This window comes from Mixophyes fleayi, chromosome 5 (assembly GCF_038048845.1).
Source record: "Mixophyes fleayi isolate aMixFle1 chromosome 5, aMixFle1.hap1, whole genome shotgun sequence".
Lineage (NCBI taxonomy): Eukaryota > Metazoa > Chordata > Amphibia > Anura > Limnodynastidae > Mixophyes > Mixophyes fleayi.
This window is the reverse complement of record NC_134406.1, coordinates 231,852,293-231,877,126: the sequence shown is the minus strand read 5'-3', so window position 1 is coordinate 231,877,126 and position 24,834 is coordinate 231,852,293. Positions and strand designations below refer to the sequence as shown.

General features: G+C 39.1%; 1 protein-coding gene across 1 annotated transcript in view; it reads right to left on the bottom strand.

Annotated features, from left to right (window-relative positions):
* C5H8orf34 (chromosome 5 C8orf34 homolog) overlaps positions 1-24,834 on the bottom strand; it is a 215,644-nt gene that overhangs the window by 70,327 nt on the left and 120,483 nt on the right. The window contains exons 8-9 of the mRNA XM_075213619.1: positions 21,550-21,685; positions 15,494-15,579 (exon numbers count right to left, since the gene is read on the bottom strand). Coding sequence (XP_075069720.1) covers positions 15,494-15,579; positions 21,550-21,685 — 222 coding nt within the window. The remainder of the gene's footprint in view (positions 1-15,493; positions 15,580-21,549; positions 21,686-24,834) is intronic.

Sequence of the window (24,834 nt, the reverse complement as noted above, 5' to 3'; positions counted from 1 at the left end):
CTGACCTCTACAAGTCTAAAAAAGGCTTAATTACGTTTTTTTCCCCTACAAACAAAAAAACACTTTTACACTATTATTGGGCAATATACATATCTTAATAGTTAGAATTTTATGTTCCTGGGTGATAACGCAAGATCTCTAACAGAAATCTAAAATGGTGAGTCCTGAATCACATGCTTCTTTCAAAGATAGACCCCTAAATATTAAGGTCTATTTATCAAAAAGGAAAAATTATGAAATCCAGCAAAAAAGGATAAATTTGTGAATCCTTCCCTGCCGGTGATAGCTTTCCGTTAGTTATTGCCGTGTCTGTCTGACTATTTAACATGAACAGTGGCAGTCTAAGTACCACTGCTGTACTCCTATCGCTATCTCAATCTCAGATTGGTGATTTCCAGGGGTTACCACCAGAAAAAATGCTTTATTCATAAGGGCATATTCAATTGGCCGCGTTACTTTTGACAGTAAGTAACGCGACCAATTGAATATGGCGTATTATTACTGTTATATGGTAATAGTGCACTTAATTACCATTAGTACGGTCATTTCAATGCTGACTTTTTTTCTCACGGCTTCCTGAGCCGCGAGCAGAAATCAGTGTTAATATTACCGTATTAACGGTAATATGCTTAACGCTGCGTTGTGTCCATAAAGTCCAGGCTTCCAGTTCCAGTGTCATTCATGGATTTATAACTTTTTCCTATTTGATAAAAAGACTCCTTATTTTCAATTGGGAACAATTCCAGTGCAGATATATTGCATATTGGCTCTCTCTGGCCATCAATGTAAGCAGGTCATATGTTAGCGGAGCACAAAAACAGTAAACATTACCTGAACTTCCCATAATTAACTTAAAGCCAGGACACTATGTGACATAAAGAATGCATGGTCCCCAAAAGCCACCATGTTAGCTTTTTAATGTGAAATACAGTAGAACAGTTAAATAAACCTATTCCCACTAATACTGCTAATCTGGGTCCATCAGAAGTCACAAGTACAATGTCCGTTTTACATTGATACAGCACATGAGAAGTTTTCATTCTGACAATGTCTTATTACTAGCGCCTAATTATCTTATTGACAGACATATTCAGAAGTGGCGCCCCCATACCCGCTGATGCTTACTTCAGCAGGGGGAGGTGGGGGCGAACACTTCTGCTCTTCAGACTGGTAATGTGGTGCTTGGCTGTGACATCATAACCAAGCGCCACACTTCAGCATAACACTGACATCAAAGAGCAGCAGCTCGAAGCTTCACATGTAAGCAGCTACTGGCTGCTTCTCCTTCATGTCATCAGCTGGCGCTCCATGTGGCGGCGCTGTTGGGCCACTCAAAATACTGGATGAATGACATTATGTCTCATCCAGTGTTTTAAACTCCTCCTAACCACTGGCACACTAGGCATGTGCCTATGTTCACCTAATGGTAGCATGAGCCTTGAACATAACATATACCATATTTACAAGTAAGGTTTACTTTTACGTCTTTTTCCAATTAGTGTTCAGGAACTAGAGATGGTCACTGACCCCCGTGTTTTGGTTTTGGATTCGGTTTTGGATCTGGATTACCGTCGTGTTTTGGTTTTGGTTTTGCAAAACCGCCATTGCGTGTTTTGGTTTTGGTTTTGGTTTTGTTTGGTTTTGTTTTGCTATTTTGTTGGAAAATACATGTTTTTGTGCCTAAAATAACCCAATTTAGTGCTCCAACTGTTTTAGAGATAAGTAATCTAATTGTTGAGGTAATAAATCATCCAAAAAAACTGTTTAATTCTTCGTTGGTAGGCCTTCATTTATTCTACACACAAAACAGATTGTCTTCATCTCCATCTATGCATATTGGCAATGCAGCCATCGTCTTTGGATGTATATTACACCCTACACTTATAGTTAAATATGTAAAGAAATGGAAAAAGACAGTTTGCTTTCTGTCTCTATAGGCCCCCCTCCACTTTTTTAAAAAAACAAAAAATTCAGCCATTATAGACTGTACAATATTAATTGACATGGAGAAAGCCAGTTTGGATTCTGTCTCTCTAGGCCCCCCTCCACTTGTATAAAATACTAATAAATTCAGCCGTTATATACTGTACAATATAAATTGAAATGGACAAAGGCAGTTTGGTATCTGTCTGCATCAGATCCTCTCTCCACTAGGAGTAAAATAGAAAACTATTCAGCCGTTATATAATCTAGAATATAAATAGAAATTGAGAAAGGCAATTTGGTATCTGTCTGCATCATAGTCATCAACATCATCATTAGCGCCCTCGTCGCCTACACAAATCTCCCCCTCATCCTCTTCTAATTCCAAAGTGGCATCCTCAATTTGGGTATCACCGGCTACACTCGGGCTATTAAGGCACACATTAGCAGAATGCTCACGATTAGACATCCCACTGTTGGATGGACTCTCCAGGGATTGTTGTCATTTGTGAATCAGAGCAAATATTCTCCTGTAATGCCTCACTGTTATCTTGCAGCTCGGCTTTGACGCGTAACAGTAGTTGTGCACCAATTGTAGGCTGGGTAACTTTTTGGGATCTGCCACTAATACCCAAAGGTGAAGGCCTCATTCTCTCTTTGCCACTGCGTGTGTAGAATGGCATGCCTGCAATTTTTTTTTTATAGTCACTTAACTTTTGCTCAGTTACACTTCTTTTTCGCTTCAATACAGTAAATTTTTTTTTGTTTTTTGTTTTTTGCACTAATTTGGAAACACTCTGTTGTTTGACATCGCCTTGGCCAGATGACGTACTGGGAACACTAACATCAGGACTGGTGACAGAACCTGGTTGCTCATTCAGATCATATGTGGACTGCTTTGAATCCATTCTGAGCGCAAACCACTGGGGAGTGCTAAAAATTATTTAGTAGATACTGCTGACAGATATGACTTTTGACAGCCAGAAATATTAATGCACAATTAGGGAGGACACCCCAAAAGCACTGAGGAGTGCTAAAAATTATTTAGTAGATACTGCTGACAGATATGACTTTTGACAGCCAGAAATATTAATGCACAATTAGGGAGGACACCCCAAAAGCACTGAGGAGTGCTAAAAATTATTTGGTAGATACTGCTGACAGATATGACTTTTGACAGCCAGAAATATTAATGCACAATTAGGGAGGACACCCCAAAAGCACTGAGGAGTGCTAAAAATTATTTAGTAGATACTGCTGACAGATATGACTTTTGACAGCCAGAAATATTAATGCACAATTAGGGAGGACACCCCAAAAGCACTGAGGAGTGCTAAAAATTATTTAGTAGATACTGCTGACAGATATGACTTTTGACAGCCAGAAATATTAATGCACAATTAGGGAGGACACCCCAAAAGCACTGAGGAGTGCTACAAATTATTTAGTAGATACTGCTGACAGATATGACTTTTGACAGCCAGAAATATTAATGCACAATTAGGGAGGACACCCCAAAAGCACTGAGGAGTGCTAAAAATTATTTAGTAGATACTGCTGACAGATATGACTTTTGACAGCCAGAAATATTAATGCACAATTAGGGAGGACACCCCAAAAGCACTGAGGAGTGCTAAAAATTATTTAGTAGATACTGCTGACAGATATGACTTTTGACAGCCAGAAATATTAATGCACAATTAGGGAGGACACCCCAAAAGCACTGAGGAGTGCTAAAAATTATTTAGTAGATACTGCTGACAGATATGACTTTTGACAGCCAGAAATATTTATGCACAATTATGGGGGACACCCCAAAAGCGCTGGGGAGTGCCAAATATGAAGAAAAAATAATAAACCTCTATCCTCCTCTCTGCACTAGCGATTTTGGTTAGAGCAATTGCAAGAACAATATTGTATTCTCTGTCCCTGCTCTAATTAGCCTATGACTACACCCTGCTCTCTCCCTCTGTCAAATGGCGATGGATTGCTGTGGAGGCGTGTATTTATAAAGTTGAAGTATCGCGAGAACCGAGCCCCGAGATCCGACGACGTCACAATGACGTTCGGCCTTGATTTGGATTCGGAATGGGCGGGAGAGTACCGAGCTGCTCAGCTCGGTACTCGGATACCCAAAGTTCGGGTGGGTTCGGTTCTCGGAGAACCGGACCCGCCCATCTCTATCAGGAACATACATGGGCTACACAGGAATTCTAAATTATATGCATATTTGCATTCATTATAATATGTTGGAGCACTGAGCATCAGAACATTCACAGGTACCTTATAAATAAAAGATAATAATAATAATAATTGTTCAGATTGTGCGAGTATTTTTATATGGGAATTCTTGACTTGCATGTGAAACACAGCTGTGAAAAAAAGGTTTTATTCTTATTGCGAGTTTCTAACGTTATTTTTTCTTTACTACATTGACATTATTATTAACTAAGGAGCAACATATTTCTAAATCATATTTCTAAATCTTTTCCTGTTATGATTGCTAACCCAAATGCTTAAGTGTTATTAATCCAAGCCAAAACCTACATACCATACAATGGTGGTGGTAAGAATTGACTCTTGAGGACTGGAAGGAATAGAAATTCAATATGAACACAAAATATTGCCATAAGCACTGGCTATAAAAAAGTTAATCTAAACCCAATTATTGAAATTTCATATTTGACGGTAAAATGCCCAATTCAGACATTCCCTGAATTTCCACTGTAAATACACATCCAAAAGCTTTCGGTAAATGGCTACAATGTTGCCAGTACGGGTCAGATGTCATAAAACAGAATGGTGTAGTATATGAATGCAATATCTAAAAGCAAGAGAATCTAAAACAATGGATAGAATGAGGACACCCAAAAAGTATACTGGTAGAACAATGGTTAAGCATTGCAGCCTCACCAAGCTGGGATCATGTGTGAGTCCAACCAAGGCCCTGTTTGCCTTTGTGTCCTCTCACAGTCCAAAAACATACTGGTAGGTTACTTCTGACAAAATGTGTATATGTGTGTGTGTGTGTGTGTGAGGGGGTGGGGGGGGGTAGAGAATTTAGAGTGTGATCTCAAATGGGGCAGGATGTATGTGAATGAATACATATTCTCTGTACTCCTAAGGAAAGCCAGGGATGGGAGGACAAGCCGAGGTAGAAACGGAGACAGAAAGTGGTTGGAGAGGTAGGAGGTGAGCCAAGATAGGACAATGTTAGAAAGGTCAATGGTGTGAAGGGTGCGCAGTAGGAGAGGGTGGTCCACTGTGTCAAAGGTTGCAGAGAGGTCCAGGATGATAAGCAGAGATGTATGAAGTAGGATCTATGTAGGATGTTTGGTGGAGGAACTGTGACCGCAGGGAAACCCTGTATCGTATATAGTGGACTTGACATCTGTTGTAGGACAAGGTACACAATACCTTTAATTTGATGCTGGAGTTCCTATCCACATGGACCCTTGTATTTAGGCTACCAGCTTCAGAATCTTCGCAGCTACTCAATGACGTTGGTATGTCACATTCTGGCTGCGGCAAAATGCCTAATTGTCAAGAAGTGAAACCAATCTGAATCCCTCGGTCTTATCCCTTAATAATTTTACATGGTCCATCACACGCATGGAAACAATTGTATATTATATACACAATAAAGAAAATTAATTTAGATTAGTTTGTACTTTAAAGGTTTTTTAAAGGAGGGCAAGACCACCCATAACCATCTCCAGAGGTAAAGACACTTAAATCATAAAGTCTAAACCCCTTTCGTGCAGAACCAGGGCAGCTATTACATCTCAATTTAGTGGCCTTTTTCATGTTCCTACTTGTAGTTTCCCCCCTACCTTCCCCCCTTCCCCATCACCGCACACTCCCCATACACAGTTACTTATTTTAATTTTTGGGTTCCTCCTATACATACTGAAAAACTTAAATGACGGACCGTCTGTATTTTTTCTCCATGTTTTATGTCTGTACAAAAAAAGAAAACATATAAAACAGCAAGAGATATGCCTTGAACCATATAACAGGTCCCGCTACATCTAATATTACCTGAGTTGAAAGCCAATAATAGCGATGTGTGTACGTATAGCAATATAATGTGTTTTTCACACACTAAAATAATGTCTATTGTTATTTTAAGGGTATATAAGAAACATTATGATACGTATATTAAATCATATCTATGTTATGAAATCTGAGAAGATATTCACTGCTATTTGGAAAGCTGAAAGCTACAAATAATGTGTATGTATGTTAAACAATAACGTCGGATCTGGTTCAGTACCAGGTAGCATGGAGTTTAAATTAAGGCTTTTGTAGTGGGTGCTATTTTATAGTCATCTTTTCAGCAGATGTGTAAATACATTCAGGCATTAGTATAACGCGTAATGATTTTATACTGAAATGTCAGTGGACACAATGATTGAAGCGATACATCTGTAACGGTAAGATTCTGGTTTTACGTTGAATTTGAAGGTTTAAACTGCCCAATTTATTAAATACCAGCATTTTGCGGCACATACCTGTGAAAAGAAGCAGTGTCCACCAAACAGAAAAAAAGATTGAGCAAGTGTTGCTGTTCATTGTCAGTATATAGATATCTAACTAACAACTGCTTTGGATGTGCTGGCTGAACTTTCTACAGTTTTACATCCTGTTTTTATGTAAAAATATTTTTTACATGCTGAGAAAGTTTAAGATCTAAGTGCTGTATGCATAATTATATTGTGAATATTTGAATGAACTCAACCATTGGCTGAGGACAGAATTTAAAGCTAGGTGATTTATGCTGCAGGCTCACTAACAGGTGTAAATTAAGGAATGTACTTCTATTTGCTAATTTACTCATAATTATAGTGGCTGGCCGGCAGGGATTTTCTGGATTATTAAGGACTGGAATCAAGAGATGCTGGTAGAGCCAGGCAAGAAGGAAAATTGTGTGTTCTAATTTACTATTCTCCTGTGCAGTGCCCCTAAAGACTTCAGCGGTGATCTGTCCTTACCGGTGAATCACATTAGTGAGATTAAAAAACATAGTAATAGTATCTTTGAATAATTCTGTGTCCAACTAAATTTTAACTTATGTGTTTTTTTGTACGATGTGAATGCTGACTTTACATTACTTGATTTTCATTAAAACACAGTTTTTTCCTATTCATTTTCATTTGTTGTGACCGATTAATAAGAAATATTAACACAGGGCTCATAATAGCTTCTGTATTTATTTTCCATATTTTATGTCTATAAAAACAAAACAAACAAAAACAGCAGATATATGGTGCATACTGGTCATATGGGTTTTGCACTGTACGCTTCAGACATTTTAAGGAAATCACAAGATTTACAAGGTGATGTTTAGTAAAAACAAAATGGAGTTTATTGCAGTAAACCACAAGCACACTGAATTTGGCAGTAATCAAAAAGTAGACAGGTTCTAAAACAGGCTCTGAAGTAATGCAGGAAAGATCAAAGCCAAAAGACAATTCGGAATATAACAATCTCTGAGGCAATGTTGGTGCAGATCTCACAGTATTTAAGTCAATGCAGAACTATAACACAATCTCTGTGGCAATGCAGGACTATAACACAGTCTCTGAGGCAATGCAGGACAATAACCCAGTCTCTGAGGCAATGCTGGTGCAGATTTTGACAGTCTTTAGGACAATGTAGGAATATACCACAGAGTCCAGTGACCTCTGCAAAGCCTTGTAGAGTGAGCAAATGATAATTACCTTAGTTCTTACCTGGGGATATTGTGTAGAGCTATATGACTAGCATGTATATGGCAAAGCCAGATTGCAAGGAGACACATTAAAGGGGAGAAAGGAACCAGCAAACTATAAGAAACAAAACCAGATATCAGAATGCACAGCAGATGAAAACCTAACAGTACTGCCCCTTGAGAAAGGGTCAGCAGACCCCTTGCGGGGTTTGCTCGGAAATTGCTCTCAGTTTTACCGCACAGAGGTCTTGAGAAAGCACCCATGACCTCTATACAGGTACATAGCTCTTCAATGGACCAGATATTGTACTTTATTCTGAACCCTTCTTGAATTTCATATTTTCTCCACTGTATACTCAGGAGATCTATCAACAAGCACTGTAGGTGGGGCCTTGGAAGGAGTTCTCTTAAAGGTTTGAGTTCTGTAAGCAGACTATAAAGCCAAAGCCAACTGTATAGTGACTTGGTAGATTCTCTTGATCTTATATCGACCAATACACCCAAGTCCAAATTTAGCACTATTTTGACTAATACAGATGTTTTTTGTTGAAAGCCAAATTAGGTCCCCATTGCGGAATTTAAATGGTCTGTGATGTTTGCCAAAAAACTCTCTGACAGCATCTTGGACCATCTTGTTAAATCTATCAATGAATACCCAGATAACAGTAAAGCCATTGGAAACTGGAAGCTCAGCAACATAATCTAAGGAAATGTAAGACCATGGATGTTTGGGTACCAGTAACAGAATCTTAAATTTAGGGAATGTGACGTGGGTAGAGCCATGCCTTGGTTTTGTCTCAAAGTCTCAGACAGATCATGAATCAGGGTAGCCAGTTTTACTGTGGATGGAAGGTTTGGAGTTATCAGGAATGCTCTCATGAAAAGGCAGGAAAGTCCTAGAGAGTGCATCAGCTTTAAGACTTTTTTATGTAATCACAAAGTTAAATCTGGTAAAGAAGAGAGCCCAATCCAATATGGTTTGGACATTGATGGGATCCATAGAGAAAATGTGGGCAGATATGATGTAGCCCAAAATGAGACCTGGGAGTAAATGTATCAAGCTGAGAGTTTTCCGGCGGGTTTGAAAAGTGGAGATGTTGCCTATAGCAACCAATCAGATTCTAGCTATCATTTTGTAGAATGAACTAAATAAATTATAGCTAGAATCCGATTGCTTTTTCAAACCCGCCGCAAAACTCTCAGCTTGATACATTTACCCCCTGGTTTACCTCTAATTCATATTTCTCCCTTTTGACAAACAATGCATTAGGTCCTGGGCATTCAAGGACTTGACATAAATGCCCTTGATGTTCTGTGAGACTAACGAAATACTTCAAGATACCGTTAATATAAAGCACAACCAAATGTGAAAAGAAATCTCAGATGATGCTTTGGAACACTGCAGGAGCGTTGCAAAGGCTAAATGGCATTACCAGGTACGTATAATGTCCCAAATTGGTATTAAAGGTTGTTTTCCATTTCCATATTCTAATCAAATTTTAGGCCCCTCGAAGATCAAACTTGGTGAAGATGGTAGCTCCCCAAAGCTAGTCAAAAAGTTCAGAAATTAATGGAAATGGATATTGATTCCTTATAGTTATTCTATTACATTCACAGAAATAGATGCAGTGGCATAATCCTCCTTCTTTCTTGAAAAGAAAAAATAATCCAACTGGAGATTTAGAAGGAAGAACAAAACTTTCTCAAGATTTACTTTTATATATTCATCCATATACTTGGCTTCCGTAGCAGATAAAGAATACAGTCTAGCTTTAGGCAGCAAAGCCCCAGGAACAAGGTCAATGGCATAATCATAAGATCTGTGAGGAGGCAGAGTGTCAGCGGAACTTTGCCGAAAATATCGGCAATCTTTTGGTATGGAGCAGGTAAGTCATGAGAGTCCAAGTTTTGACAATGAATTTCCAGATTGTGTCTAGCTAACTATGGGTTAAAATTTGTTGAATTGATTAGTAGAAAAGTGACCTGCTCTGAGTGAAACATCCTAATGTTCAGTCATTGGAGGAGTAGAAAACTCGATTGGACTTTGAGGAACAGGTAAATCATCCACCCCATTCAAAGAAATGCTGTTCTGTACAGGAATGAGTGGTAGTTTCAGGGTCTTATCCAAACTATAGTCGAGGAATTTACCTGCGGCCCAACTATCAACAATGGCTGAGGTGTGCATTGCAGTGGAAACAAAAAGCAGACTTTTTGGAAGTCTTACAGAGTTGTGCAGAGTTTCAGATTTGAGACCTAGAAGAACCACTCTCTCATTTCCTAGGTCCTTTGGTCTCCAGTCATCTAAATTTTGTTTGGACAAGAAGCAGCATAATGCTCACTAAGACCACAGTACAAGCTCAATATTAGAGTCTTATGAAGGTGTCTCTTTTCTAGAGCGGGACAAAATAACCCTAATTGCATGGGTTTTGAAGAATGCGGAAGAACGCTGTGGAATGCGGAAAAGTTTTAGGAGGTACCTGTTGCCTCCTCTCTTGACGTCTCTCCCAGTGTCTGTGGTCAATCTTGATGGACAGATTCATAAGTGTGTCTAATGTCTCGGATGCAGGGTATTGCAAAAGGGCATACTTTATCACTTTGGATAGGCAAACATGGAATTCACTGCAGAGGGCTGGATCATTCCAAGAGAAGTCCACTGTCCACCTACAAAAGTCTGCACAATATACTTCAGCAGAATGATTGGCTTGTCTCAGAGCACATAGGACATCCTTTTTAGAATTTTCACTATGTGGGTCATCATACAGGATGAATAATGCAGAAAATAATGCCTCCACTGTTTGTAATGCAGGATCCTAGGACTTTAATGAAAAAGACCTGGTGGTAAATTTATCAAGCTGTGGCTTTGAAAAGGTGAAGATGTTGCCTATAGCAACCAATCAGATTCTAGCTGTCATTTTGTAGAATGTACTAAATAAATAGATAAGTATAGGCAACATCTCCACTTTTTCAAACCCACAGCTTGATAAACTTACCCCCAGGATCGTGGATCTCCCTGAAGAAGTGAAACTAATAATTAATTTCTATAACAAAGTACATACTTATCTGCTGCATCTGCTTACAGGTTATAGATAATGATGGTAGAAGCTATATATTATATATTTATATGCATATCTTGCTGTAGTTAAGAGTTATTTCTGTGTAAACACACTCCCTCTCTTAAATAAACAACACCCACTATTTGATTAAGCAATGGCCCAATTTTGGTGTGTGGGAGGATTGTTATTATTACTATCCTTTACTTATATAAATTAAACCTAAAAGGTCTCCAATACACCCCATCCCAACACTGCCATCCTAGCAGTGGTTTAGGAGCAATGGGGGACATAAGGAGCAGTAGGGTGGGTTAGTTATCAGTAAGTCAGTAGAATGTCACCAGTAGAAAGAACATGCTCATCTCTGTTACTGACATTCTATTTCTCAGATGTGCACATACAATATTCTACAAATTCTTATACTTCTACTGAAAAACAAATCCTAAACTCAAATGTTGTTCTCTGATATTTTGGGATAAGTATGCACCAGCTTTGCTACAGGTTTCTCATGTTTTTCAGATGACACATGTGCACCCCAATATTCAAATAGGGCTGCAGATTTTCAATTGGATTGAGATCAGGGCTTTGGCTGGGCTATTTTAGGACATTTCCCTCCAATGTAATTATGACCTTGAGTTTTGGATTACTGTCCTGCTGAAAGATGAATGTTTGCACAAGCCTCAGTTTTCATAGCATTGGCTTATGTCAGTGTTACTGAACCCTGTTCTCTCACAAGCCTCCTTGTTTGTAGAAAGATTTTGGGGGATAACCTTTTCTAGGCAGCATCTGTGTGGTCTGATAGCTTCCACTTCCTGATAATTAAACCACAAGTGCTCACTAGGACATCCAAATGTCACATAAATACTAATTTTGAGTTTCAAACTCTATTTTGTGTGCAGCCAGTCAGGGCAGGAGGCTGACCATTCCTCCTCAATGATGGTCCAGCTGGCTCCCCTTCTGAGTCTGCCTTCATCTTGTTCTCCTTCCTTCTTCTCTTAACCATCCCCTGATTTCACTTTATCAAAGGGACCCCACACTCATAGTCTACCTGTTATAGTTAAAATCAATCCCCCCCTGTCAGACACTGGTGTTGGCTGAGGATTTGGGGTGGGAAAGGCTATAATTTTTAAAAAATATATATTATTATTAATTATGAATATTATTGTGTTAAAGTTAAGATTACAGCTGGAGAAATCAAACTGCATGGGCCGTGCAGAATAAATTAACATGAAAAGACAACTTGACATGAGATCGATAAGATAGGGCACGATAAGATAGTATAGTGTAAGATAGGATAGATAGAGAAGTTAAGATAGGAAAAAAGATAAGATTGATTATTATTATTATCCTCATTTATTAATATGGCACCACAAGATTTTCTGCACCTATGTACAAAATATAAACAAACAGTACAGAACAAAAACAAGTAAAACCAAGACTCCAATAACTCCAAGTATAGCAAATAAAGTGAAGTTGAAGCAGAAGAAATGGTATAGAGACAGAATGGAAGAGGGCCCTGCTCAAAACAATTTACACACTAAAGGGAGGGCAAACAGACAATAGGCACAAGAGGAGTCAGTGGAGGGGATCAAGCACATGAGGACCACATACAGGGAAGAGGGAGGTAAGGAGAACAAGCAAGGTGAAGGTTAGGTGGATGGCTGGTAGGCTTTAAGTAACAGATGAGTTTTAAGTGGCCGTTTGAAGATGCACAGATTAGGGGACAGTCGAATAGAGTGAGAGAGGCTGTTCCAGTGGAGGAGGGCAGCCTGGAAGAAATCTTAAAAATCTGGCGTGGGATGAGGCGATCAATGTGGAGGAGAGGCCATAGTCATTGGTCAAAATGCAGGGAACGGGTGGGAGTGTGAACTGGGAGGAGGTTAGAGATAGAAGGGGCAGTGGAGTGGGAGAGAGCCTTGTAGATGAGGGTGAGAGGTTTAAAATGGATTCTGTAGGGGAAAGGGAGCCAGTGTAAGGTAAGGCAAAGAGGGGAGGCAGGGGAAGAGTGGTGTGAAAGGAAGATAAGTCTTGCAGTGTGTTGAGTATAGAGTGAAGGGAGGCGAGGTGGGAGTGGGGGAGGCCGGTGAGGAGAAAGTTACAATAATCAAAACGGAAATGATGAGGGCATGGATAATGGATTTGATGGCATCCTCAAATTGGAAGGGCCGGATGCGGGCAATGTTACATAGTTGGAAGCGAAAGAACTGGGTAAGCTTGAAAGTGGGGGGCAAAAGAGAGGGAGGAGTAAAGGGTGACACCTAGGCAGTGGAGTTGGAAAGAGATGGTAGAGTTGCCAACAGTGATGGAGAGCTCAAGGTGGGGTGAAGATTTAAAAGGAGGGAAAACAATGAGTTCATTTTTTGCAATGTTGATTTTAAGAAAACTGGACATCCAAGAAGAGATGGTGGAAAGGCAGTCAGATACACGAAAGAGAAGGGGAGTTGAATGTCATCGGCATAAAGTTGATACCGGAGACCGAAGGAAGAGATAAGATCACCCAGGGAGGTAGTGTACAGTGAAGCCGACAGAGAGAGTGGTCTGCAACAAGAGGGGGTGGTCCACGGTGTCGAAGGCCACAGAGAAGTCTAGGAAGATAAGCCTGGTGAAGTGACCTCTGGACTTAGCTGAGAGGTGGTAGATAGTAACTTTGGCCAAGGCAGTTTAAGTAGAGTGGAGGGGGCTGAAGCCAGATTGGAGGGGTCAAGGAGGGAGTTTTCCGAGAGGTGCCAGTTGAGTAGGTTACAGACAATCCACTCAAGTAGTTTAAAGGCATAGGGAAGAAGTGAAATGAGGCGGAAGTTAGCGAGAGAGGTAGGGTCAAGATTGGGTTTCTTAAGAATGGGGGAGATAAGGGCATGTTTAAAGAAAGAGGGGACAATGTCAGTGGAGAGTGACAGATTAAAAAGCAGGTGTGCAAGGTAGGAGCAGGCAGTGAGGGAGAACTAGCAAAGAAGGTGAGAGGAAATGAATTCAGGTGGCTGGTAGACGGGGGAGAGGTTAGAATGATGGAGTGGACCTTTTTACCCAAGGTAGGGCGGAAAAAGCACCAGAGTTGGTTGTTGGAGGAAGGTGGAACAATGAGGATGGCAGGAGGGTGAGGCGAGGAGGCAATGTCGAGTCTGATGTCTCTTATTTCTCCTTAAAAATTGAGAATAAGCAGAGAGGGAGAGTGGGAGAGGAGAGAGTTGAACATGGCAAAGAGGCGGAGAGGATTGGAGGACTGCAAAGAAAATAGCTACTTAAAAAAGAAATGTTTGGCAAGGAGAGGGTGTAACTAGGAGTAGAGGATCAATCTACAGTCAAGGAAATAGGCCAGGGAGCAAGATCCCTCCAGAGGCTTTGAGCAGCACAAATGCACTTCTGAAGAAAGCAGGTGAAATTGGAGTGCCATGGTTGGGTTAGCAAGCGGCGACAGTGGACAGAAGAGATGGGTGCAAGAGCATCCAGTGCTGTGGTGAGGGAGAGGTTGTAGAAAGAGGTGAGGACAGTTTTGAGAGAAGAGGAGAATGAGGTAGGGTCTAGAGCAGTGTTTTCCAACCCTAGTCCTCAAGTACTCCTTAACAGTGCATGTTTTCCATATCTCTTTGAAGGAGCACAGTTGTAATCATTACTGACTGACACATTTTGAAAAATCCACAGGTGGTATAATTATATCACCGGTCACCTGGAAAACATGCACTGTTAGGGGTACTTGAGGACTAGGGTTGGGAAACACTGGTCTAGAGTATAAAGATTGTGCCTAATGAAGGTAGATTTAGGTGGGGGGTACAGGGGAGGACGACAGAGTGAAGGAGAGGAGATGGTGGTCAGAGAGTTAGAGAAGTCAGAGATAGCACATTGATGAGAGAACACAAGTTCATGGGAATGACCAATATAGTGGGTGGGGTATGAGGTGAAAGGAGGAAGAAAGGGCAAGAATTTTGATGGAGGCAGGGTCATTGGGATTGTCAACAGGGATGTTAATATCGCCTAGTATGATGGAGGAGAGGTCAGAGGAAAGGTAATGGGGAAGCCAGGCTGAAAGTTGTCAAGAAAAAAATAAATGGGGTCAGGGGAGCGGCAAATGACAGAGACACAAAGATGGATGGGGGAGAAGAGATGGATTGAGTGGACTGCAAAGGAGGAGAAAGAGAGGGAAGGCAAAGTGGAAATGACCCGAAATGTACAGTTAGATAAATTAGCTAGATAGGGGAAATAGATAGATCATATTTGCCCACTCTCCCAGAAAATCTGGAAGACTCCAGAATTCCGGGTAGGTCTACCAGACTCCCGGGAGAGCAGGCCATTCTCCTATATCCTGCCAACTTCCTAGTGGATTGGGCAGGATGGGAGTCTCCATGATGTAATAAGTGGTGCAACGTTTCAGTTTGGACCCACCCCCTACAAGATGATGCTTTCGTACCAAAATGATGCAATTTGCCATGCCCCGCCCCCTTCTGTCCAAACACTTCACCTCCCCTCTGGTATCTCACGGAGGGATAGTTAGGTAGATAGATAGATAGATATGCAGTTTTACAGAAGTAAAAATATATATATTTTTTTCATATGCTTTATGTCCGATTTTTGCTTTAACTGTTGCTAAATAATACAATGAAAGTGAATGCCATGCAACTGGGTGGAGAATTTCACTGACAGGGTAAATAAGGGGAATACAACACTATTATATTTTAACAAGTGGGATGACAACAACTAATTCTGTGACAGTGCATGACTCCTCATTGGTTAAATACCATATGTTATTCTTATTTAGGAGCTCTTCATTTCTGGAAGCCAAGACAAAAAAAAGTTGAAAAAGAATTGTACTCACTGCCTGCGTCTGCTGCGGCTTTCTCAGGAGAGGAGCATTCCTTTGGCATCTCCTCTACTCCCTGAGCCAGATTATCTCCTTGCAATCTAAAACACAGAAGTACTATTATAGAGACGCCAGGAATCCAGGGTGAAATACAACAAATAAATATTCGTCTATACAATGTGAGAGTTCATTTTCCCTTTAGGTAATTAAGCAATATTTAGGCCTAGACTATGTGTGGAATTTTTGTGCAGTTGATCTCTCAGTTGTGTTACAAAAAGGGTTATGACTTATAACAGATCTGTATTTACCTTTAGGCAAACTTGGCACATGCATAGGGAGGTACAGCTCCAGGAGTAGCACTGTTAATTGTATCTATTTATACTACTTTTTGGCTACTTGTTTTTCATCAACCACCTATTTTTCGCAAAGGAAAATAATAAAAGAGGGAGGAGTTGGATAGAGAGGTACTGTATGGGCATGTGTGGTGCATTCGCTCACAATGCTTAAGGCAGCTGGAATACAATCCAGACTGACACCTAAAATGGAAATGGTTCACATGTCCCAGAAAGTCTCTGCCAAGGTCCATAAGTGGCAATCTTTTAAACTACATTTTCAGGTAAACGTTGTTACTGAGCAGGTGCATCTACAACTGTCATACAGATTGACTTGGGCATAGTACACACATACAACAGCATTTAATGCGTGTTTCCAAAACCTATTACACATGCTTTGATTCTGATAGTTCAAAAAGTAATATAGGTAATATATAGACATGTACACAACCACTCTGACAAGTTTACTTTTTTTTCTGCTTCAATTTCAACATTAACTGCAGAGTTCTGAAGCACTAATATTTGATAAAATACCATGGAGTTTTATGTGAGCACTTAGTACACTGCAGAGAAGTTTTGAGACATGTTAATGAACGCACTTCTAATGTTCTGTCAAAGACAGAGCAAAGTACAGAGTTTTTTGTATGCTTTAACCAGCATTGTTTTTAAACCATACGCACGAGCCCCTACATCAACCATACGCACGAGCCCCTACATCAACCATACGCACGAGCCCCTACATCAACCATACGCACGAGCCCCTACATCAACCATACGCACAAGCCCCTACATCAACCATATGTACGAGACCCTACATCAAATTTTGTATTTTTACCTTTCATATCCACAATAATCCTCATTTCCAATATAATATTATCTAATAAGATAACACTACATTAGCTAGTTAAACATTTGCACTAATGTAGGTTTGTTTATTATTTGCCAACTTTTATAACCTACCCTCTGGAAGATCCCAGAAGGGAGGGCTGAGTCCAGTAATACATTAAGCCCTGCCTCCATCAGTATCCAGGAGGGTGCCTACACTTCCCTGAAATTCATGAGCCTCCTGGAAATTTAGGGAGAGTAAGCAAGTATGGTGCAAGTTCCATCATGCCCTTGCTGAGACTTGTAGTACCACAACTGCTAGTGATCCACTAGTTATACGCATTAGCAATTATGGATCTACAGTTTGTTAGTAGCATGAAAGTAGAACAAATGTGCACCATGGTCAAATAAAACCACAACTTCAGGCTGCCTCTCTCAGCTTGTATTGACAAATTTAATTAACGATCACCAATCAGAGATTGATAGTGTGTTTTATGTGTCTAATGATAAAGGTGAAGCTTGCTTATCAGAATTGTGGTTAATATGTTTAAATCTATCCATTCTCAAATATATTTAGACTAATGCAACTTAGCACTCTCTAAGAGGGAGACATTATAAATGTTGGTCATAGGAGATAATACATTTTAATGCATTACTAATATTACTTACTAGATACTAATGCTTTGGCTGAGATTGACAGATTTGCCATTTTGTGAACACTAGGGTAAAATTAAAAAAATATAAGCAGCTTTACTGAGAAATGGAAACGAATACTTTTTAACAAATGAAAAAGTGATCCAGTGCAGTTGGCTTCGACACACGTAAATCACAAAGGAATGAAAATACATTATTCCTGTAAATATAAAGGGCAAAACATAAATCATACATGGTATTACATCTTAATGTAATAAGCAATTCACTGTATGAGATGATCCTCATATGCAGGCATGTTTTCCCTCACTGATATTCCTGCAATCCATTAGCAAAATCTCAGACTTGAGCTATGATACACAGAAAAGCAGAACCTGTTTGTTGGATATCTCTAAAAGACAGAACGGTCGGGAAAGCCAAAAAGATACTTCGAGAAAAAGAAAAAAAAACTGAACATCTGAATTAATCTTTAACATCCGTTTTTAAGGCATTTCTCCGCACCTTGCGTGACTCACATAAAATGTAAAGAGAAACCATTTATACAAGACTCATGTTTTCCTCTTGAAGAAGGAGAAAGAAATACTATGGCGGCCTAAACCAACCCACCCACCATCACAAGCTAGGATTTTGTCTCTCCTTCATTGAGTGGATACAAATGGAATAAACCATTTTATAGAAGCACTATACAAAGCAACCATGGCTTACAAACACAAACATTTAAATAAAGGAAGATTTAAGGGATGTAAAAAAAAAAAAGATTTCAATTCACTATTTATTTTGACAACCATTTCTTATAAATTTTAAATACATTCTAAGATGTTGAACATTATATTTAATATAACATCTCTGTGAAGTTTTATTTTTTTATCCATGTGAAAATAGTACAGGATGTGCATTTTGAGATTTGGGCCGATACCAGGTAATGGACAGATTGACTGGGGGCATATAGTACACCGCTAATTAGAATGACAGACTGGGGAAGAAAGCCAAGGTTGACTAAGCCCAAAATGTTGTTTGCTTTATACAAAATAGTTACACTTTACAGTAAAAAAAAAACCCACATGTATATATATATATATATATATATATATATATATATATATATATATATATATATATATATAAAAAAAATGTGTGTGTGTGTATATATATATATATATATATATATATATATATATATATATATATACACATATACATACACACATACATAAATATACATGCACATATATACATATACATACACACATATACATAGTACATGGCCAACATATCCACAGTACAAGACCAAAAGTATGTTGACACCAATTCCTATCAGTGTATTTGGTCATTACATCAATACCTATTGCTGAAAGTTGCATAAAATCAACAACAACATACAACCCAATAACTGTTTGTCCGGAGCTTCATGGGCAATGCCAAACATCTACTGGAGAAGGGTAAAGCACACCCCCCCCCCTCCCCCCATTGGACTCTGGAGTAGTGGAAATACATTCTCTGGGGTGACAAATCACACGTCACCATCTGGTAGTCTGATGGACATATCTGGGTTTGACTGATGCCAGGAGAACTCTTTCTACCCAAATGCCGACTGCTAACTATTTGGTTTGGTGGATGAGGAATAATAGTCTGGGACTGCTCTTCATGGTTGGCCTGGTCCCCTTCGTTCTGGAGAAGGGAATCTTATTGATACAACATACAATGACAGTCTAGAAAATTGTGTGCTTTGAACTTGCCACCATTGTGGGAAAGAACCTTTCCTGTTTCAACATGAGAATGCCCGAGGTCCATCACAAAATGGTTTGACAAGTTTAGTGTGGAGAAACTTGACTGGCCGGCTCAGAGTCCTGACATCAACCCAATCAAACACGTTTGGGATCAACTGGAACGCCGAATGCGAGCCAGGACTTAACGCCCAACATCATTGCCGAAGTTCACTAATGCTGCATAGGTACGAATCTCCAGAGCCATTTTCTGTAATCTAGTGGGAAGTCTATCCAGAACAGTTGAGGCTGCTATAGCAGCAAAGGGAGGACCAAGTCCATATAAATGCCCATGGTTTTGAAATGCGATGTTCAACTAGCACATATAGATGTAATGTTTGGGTGCCCACATACTTTTGGTCGTGTAGTGTATGTTCTGTTTCAGGACTATATCAGAACCAGAGAAATTCAAGGTAAAGTTTTGATTAAAGTAGACCCCTTTTTCCCCACATCGAAGACCACTTATAAAAGTGTGCCCCTTTTTTTGTGCCCTGAGCTGTTCATTCAGGATCTACACATCAGGGGATAAATGTATCAAGATGAGAGTTTGCCTGCGGGTTTGAAAAGTGGAGATGTTGCCTATAGCAACCAATCAGATTCAAACTATCATTTTGTAGAATGAACTAAATAAATTATAGCTAGAATCTGATTGGTTTTTCAAAGCCGCCGGAAAACTCTCAGCTTGATCCATTTACCCCCAGAATGGCAACCTCTGATGTGGATACAAAAGTTTTAACTTTCTGGTGATGATTTGGGAGCATCAGGGAGTTTCTTGCTGAATGAGAGTTTGTCCCACTCATGGGCCTCAAATTGCACTCACATGCAAATAACACCATTATTATTTTAGGGGAATAAGCACATTTATATGCACATAAACACCCATGCGATAAAATATTTAAAAGCACATAGCACAACCATAATAAAGACAGTCCCGATATCCACTTGGTTCATTTAAGACAATAATGCAGCTCAATGGAGCAGTACTTTATAAGAAAACTGGAACATTTTAATTACTGAAGAGGGTTCTCAAACATCCTAAGTTTCATGTGGACCCGCAATTCTGTCCATAAGGAGCAACCCCATTTTATATAGGCAAATCCCAATAGTGGACTGTTGAAGTGCACCTCAATGCGTTGGGCAGACAAATAGACAGATAGGCACAAAACTAAACATGCAGTGATATTTTACGGTTAGTAAATATCCCTTTATGAATATATTGAGGACCAATACATGGGTCAATTCAGAACCTACCATTACTGATAACAATGGACAACTGCAGGAAGTAACGGAGGAGACAACAAGGATACAAGCAACGTTATAAAAAAACGTTCTATGGGTATGATAACTTTTACATTTTTCTCAGGGTATGGGAAGTTTTACATTTACATTTGTTACTGTTAAAAATAGATACCTGTTGATATTATACGGGTTTGTATTTTAGATGTAGTTAGCATTCACTAACACATATGTTTCCTGGTAGTATCCAACCTAATATCACACATAACATCAATGAATATAGTTTTGCCCTAAAGGTAGAAAGATGAGTGTTCCAGCAACATATGCGTAATATTTACACATTATTATCATGCATTTATATATAAAAGCATACAAGTCATCCCTATAGTATCCATTTTTTCTGGTTCTGAAATAATTTTGTGGCAATTATAGATCGGATTGCGAAAATGACCAAAAAATGGCTTTATGTCTTTTATGTGTTCTCTGTGCTTTCATACAATAAATGTGTCTAAAGACTGGTGTTTCTTCCATAACATTACCTTAGGTGTAACTACAAATATAGCTTAGTGATATGTCAGACATGGGGAGAAGCATCGTGAGGTGAGTGGATGCTTCACTGAGCAGGTAATCCTCTTGTACTTCTCTGCTTGCAGATAGGTACAGTAGCAATCACTCGAGAAGCTCTGCATCCTAAAACCCCTTATAACAACAGATGAGGGATGATAAATGATTAACTAGACACATTGCTCCCTGAGCTTAACGGGGCTCCCCATCTAGTCAGACCTAGAAATCCAACCCCATTAGCAGAAAGTAAATTGAGATCTAGAAAGTTTAAGAAGATAGCCATAGGGGAAGATTTGGCAAGCACAAAATGCTGGTAATCCCACTTTAAGGACAAATCAATGCCGCACTTTTTTTTTTAGTAATTCAATACTTAAATGATCACTTCTAAAGCAGTGAGGAAACCTCATACATAGGGGCTACGATGCATCACAGTCTTACCAATACACTATCATATGCTTATATTATTTAGGTTAAACGTTAAGGCCATTATTTTACATTTTTATATAGTAAGTTAATATATTACACTTAAAAGAAGAACCAAATAACATCCTACCTGCAAATAATTTGAACATAACTTTACAATATGAGCTATGAGCAAGGGTGAGATGTATTACAAATGAAAAAACAAATGCAAAGGAAAATGACATTATATAGCGTGCTGATTAATGCTGCACTGGCACATGCCATCTACAATGTTTACCTTGCACACCTTGAGCAGATGTTCAGCGTGACTTTTGCTTGCGGTTCAGTGGTGTAAGTGCTACGTCCTTGGCTAAATTTACTTCCAGACGGCATGAGGCTGGTAACACCTTCCATTCGGAGGTCATCAAGGTCTTCTGAAATACAAACGAGCAATGATGCCTCATCATAGATGACAACGACTTATAATTGCATTGAGAAATTATTTGCAATTATTTTTACCATTAAGTTTGTTCATGCAATAACACTTAGGGGTATATTTACTAAACTGCGGGTTTGAAAAAATGGAGATGTTGCCTATAGCAACCAATCAGATTCTAGCTGTCATTTATTTAGTGCATTCTACAAAATGACAGCTGGAATCTGATTGGTTGCTATAGGCAACATCTCCACTTTTTCAAACCCGCAGTTTAGTAAATATACCCCTTAATCAGAGGTCTATTCTCATTAGAAAATTGTATCAAAGATGAGCTAAAATAATCAGTTTTTATGCCAAATACACTACAGCCCATCCAGTTGACAGTTTGCTTTTACAAATATCACCTTTAAAATAATTAGGGAACACAAACATAATTAAGCATCACTACTAACAAAATGTTTAGATCGCCCTCAATGTAAGTTTGGCACGCCCTCACTGTAAATTCACTATGGCCAAACACCTGTCCACTCCCCAAAATCATAGGCTGTATTAAGTGTCCTTTGCGTATGAAGACGGCGCGGACATGGCTGCGTTTACTGGCATATGGTCCGGTTCCAGGGCGCGCGCAGAGTGATTTTGCGTATTATACACTTAAAATCGGCAGATACGTGCTTTGATGAATCAGGCCCCCTGTGTTTTTATAATAATCTAGTGTTTTATTAGCTGCTATAGCTATTTCTAACATGATTACTGCAATGTTTTTGTATTAAAGACTTGCACTGAGACGGTCTGATATGGATACAGTTTTTTCACATTAAAGTGATGCTGCGTTATTTTCCAAGCCTTAAACAGTTAGGTCCATTACCCAGTAACCATTTAGCCTTCCTGGAACCCACAAACTCAAAATCCATTTTAGCCTCGCAGTAAACAGTCAGGTTCAGTCCCCATGTTAACCATCCAATAACCATTCAAGTCCAGTATCTACTTTCACACTTTCAGCAACCAGTCAGCTGCACTGCCCGTTGTAACTAGTCAACAACTACAGTACTTTCTCCCTTTCAGTGCGTCACTCCCTTCCTTTCAGCAGTCCGTCAATTATAGTACCCCAGTAAGGAAAAAGTAGGACCAGCACATGATAGCTACAAGAAAATTAGTCAGTAGCTGTAGCCAGTCAGGTGCAGTCCTCAGTAGAACTTTCTGTAGGCAGTAACGTTTAACACTCTCTCTCTCTCAATTAGACAATGATAAGAAAGCATTAATTCATAAATATATGATAGTTATAAACATAGAAGTGAACATTTGGGGCCTGATTCATTAAGGAAAGTAAGGCAAAAAATGAGTAAGTTTTCTCCTGGACAAACCATGTTACAATGCAAGGGGTGCAAATTAGTTTATTATTTTTCCCAAGTTAAATACTGGCTTAATATTTACACTGAAATGTAAAGTTGATCTAGGACATGCCCTAACCCAACTATAAATCTGCCATCACATTTTAAATTTACTTCCCCCTCCAATGCAACATGGTTTTGCCATGGTGAAAAGTTACTCCATTTTCATTTTGCTTTACTTTCCTTAATAAATCAGGCCCTTGGTCATTAAAGGAACATTAGTAGAGAATGTACAACAAAATGGATTGTTCATGCAAGCAAAGTTACAAAGTTAATACTAGTTTTATTTCAAGAGACAAATAACAGTATACTTCCCAGCAATCCCTCTTATTAATTTTAATTTGTCGGTCCTCCTTTCAAATTCTCTTTTTTGCCTCTGATAAATAGATTTAATCTAGTACACTAACCACAAAAAAGTGTCCCCTCTACATAAAAGTGTGTTATGTATATAAATTCCTCGCAATCATCTGAGGGCCCTTTTAGGTCATTTGAAATATTGGTAGCTATGGCAACGTCACTTTTGTTTACAGCGTACAAAGCAATTGATTAGCTTAAAACACACTCGCACAAAAAAAAACCTGTTAGGCATTTGCTGCCTCAGCATACATTATGCATCACGATAACAGAATTTGGACAGCGCTTGATGGATTGCTTAATAATTTGCCATTGTTTGTAACACACAACCATACTGCGTATTCAACAGCCTGCATGGAAGAACAGTGTAGGCCTTCAAACTCTTTATAATCCCTGTGAAGAGAGCGCATGAATGTAGACAGGTAGGCCTCAAATTAAAAGGTGCTTAATTTTAAAAAACACCATGAAAAACAAACAAAAATCTTTGTGTTTTGTAGCAGTGTACTATGTGAAGAACAACTGTCCTTTGAAAATATAAATGAGAAAAGGAAAGTAATTGTGAGCTCCTCTTTTCACAGCATATAAAGATATCCTCTGGACCTGTGCCCTCCGCAGCTATATGAATGTCTTGCAACCACATCACCTTGGTAACCTATCGCCAAGCATCGTGAGTGCCCTCTTCTCAACACTACTGAACAAGGAATCTTTTGGCAATACCAGTTTCCCATGCTTCTCTATCAATTGAAATGACCTGGCTTTTTGACAGACACTGTTTAATTATGAATGGGCCTGAGACTTCTTTAAGACCTAACAATTCCATTACTACCATTTACACTAAAAAGGGATAAAAAGCCATTTTTCCCCCTCTGTGTCTTCTTTTTTAAACACAGCGTTTGTGTTTATTGGTGCATAGATAAAATCTAAAAGTAACATTTTTTTGTGATTTTTCTAAATATTAGAACACCCTATGAAAGACAGACCATTCAGAACCTTGATAATCTGAGTTGTAGTGCAAGTGGCGACAATGCAAATTAGTGAGACCCTTTGGTATGGTATATCTACTGACAGCAGGAGAAAAGATAATCCAGGTCTGAAACAGAGAAGACTACTTAGCAGTTTCTATGGATTTTAGCTGTCAAAAATTAACATATTAAGACACTCACTAATGTAAAAAAAAAAAACCTGTAAAAAGCAAAATGAGACATTCCAAATAATGTTCGTTTGATGACCATATCATAGAGGGTACATTCAGAGTTTGGAGATATGAATAAAGCTGTTTTACATATAAGTGTACAAAATAACCTGCATTTTTCGCCCACCACTCAGGAGAAAGCTTATTACAAAATGCAAGTCCGGTATGTTAATGTGGGGATTATGTCTGAGAGTCGTCACACATTCTGCATTA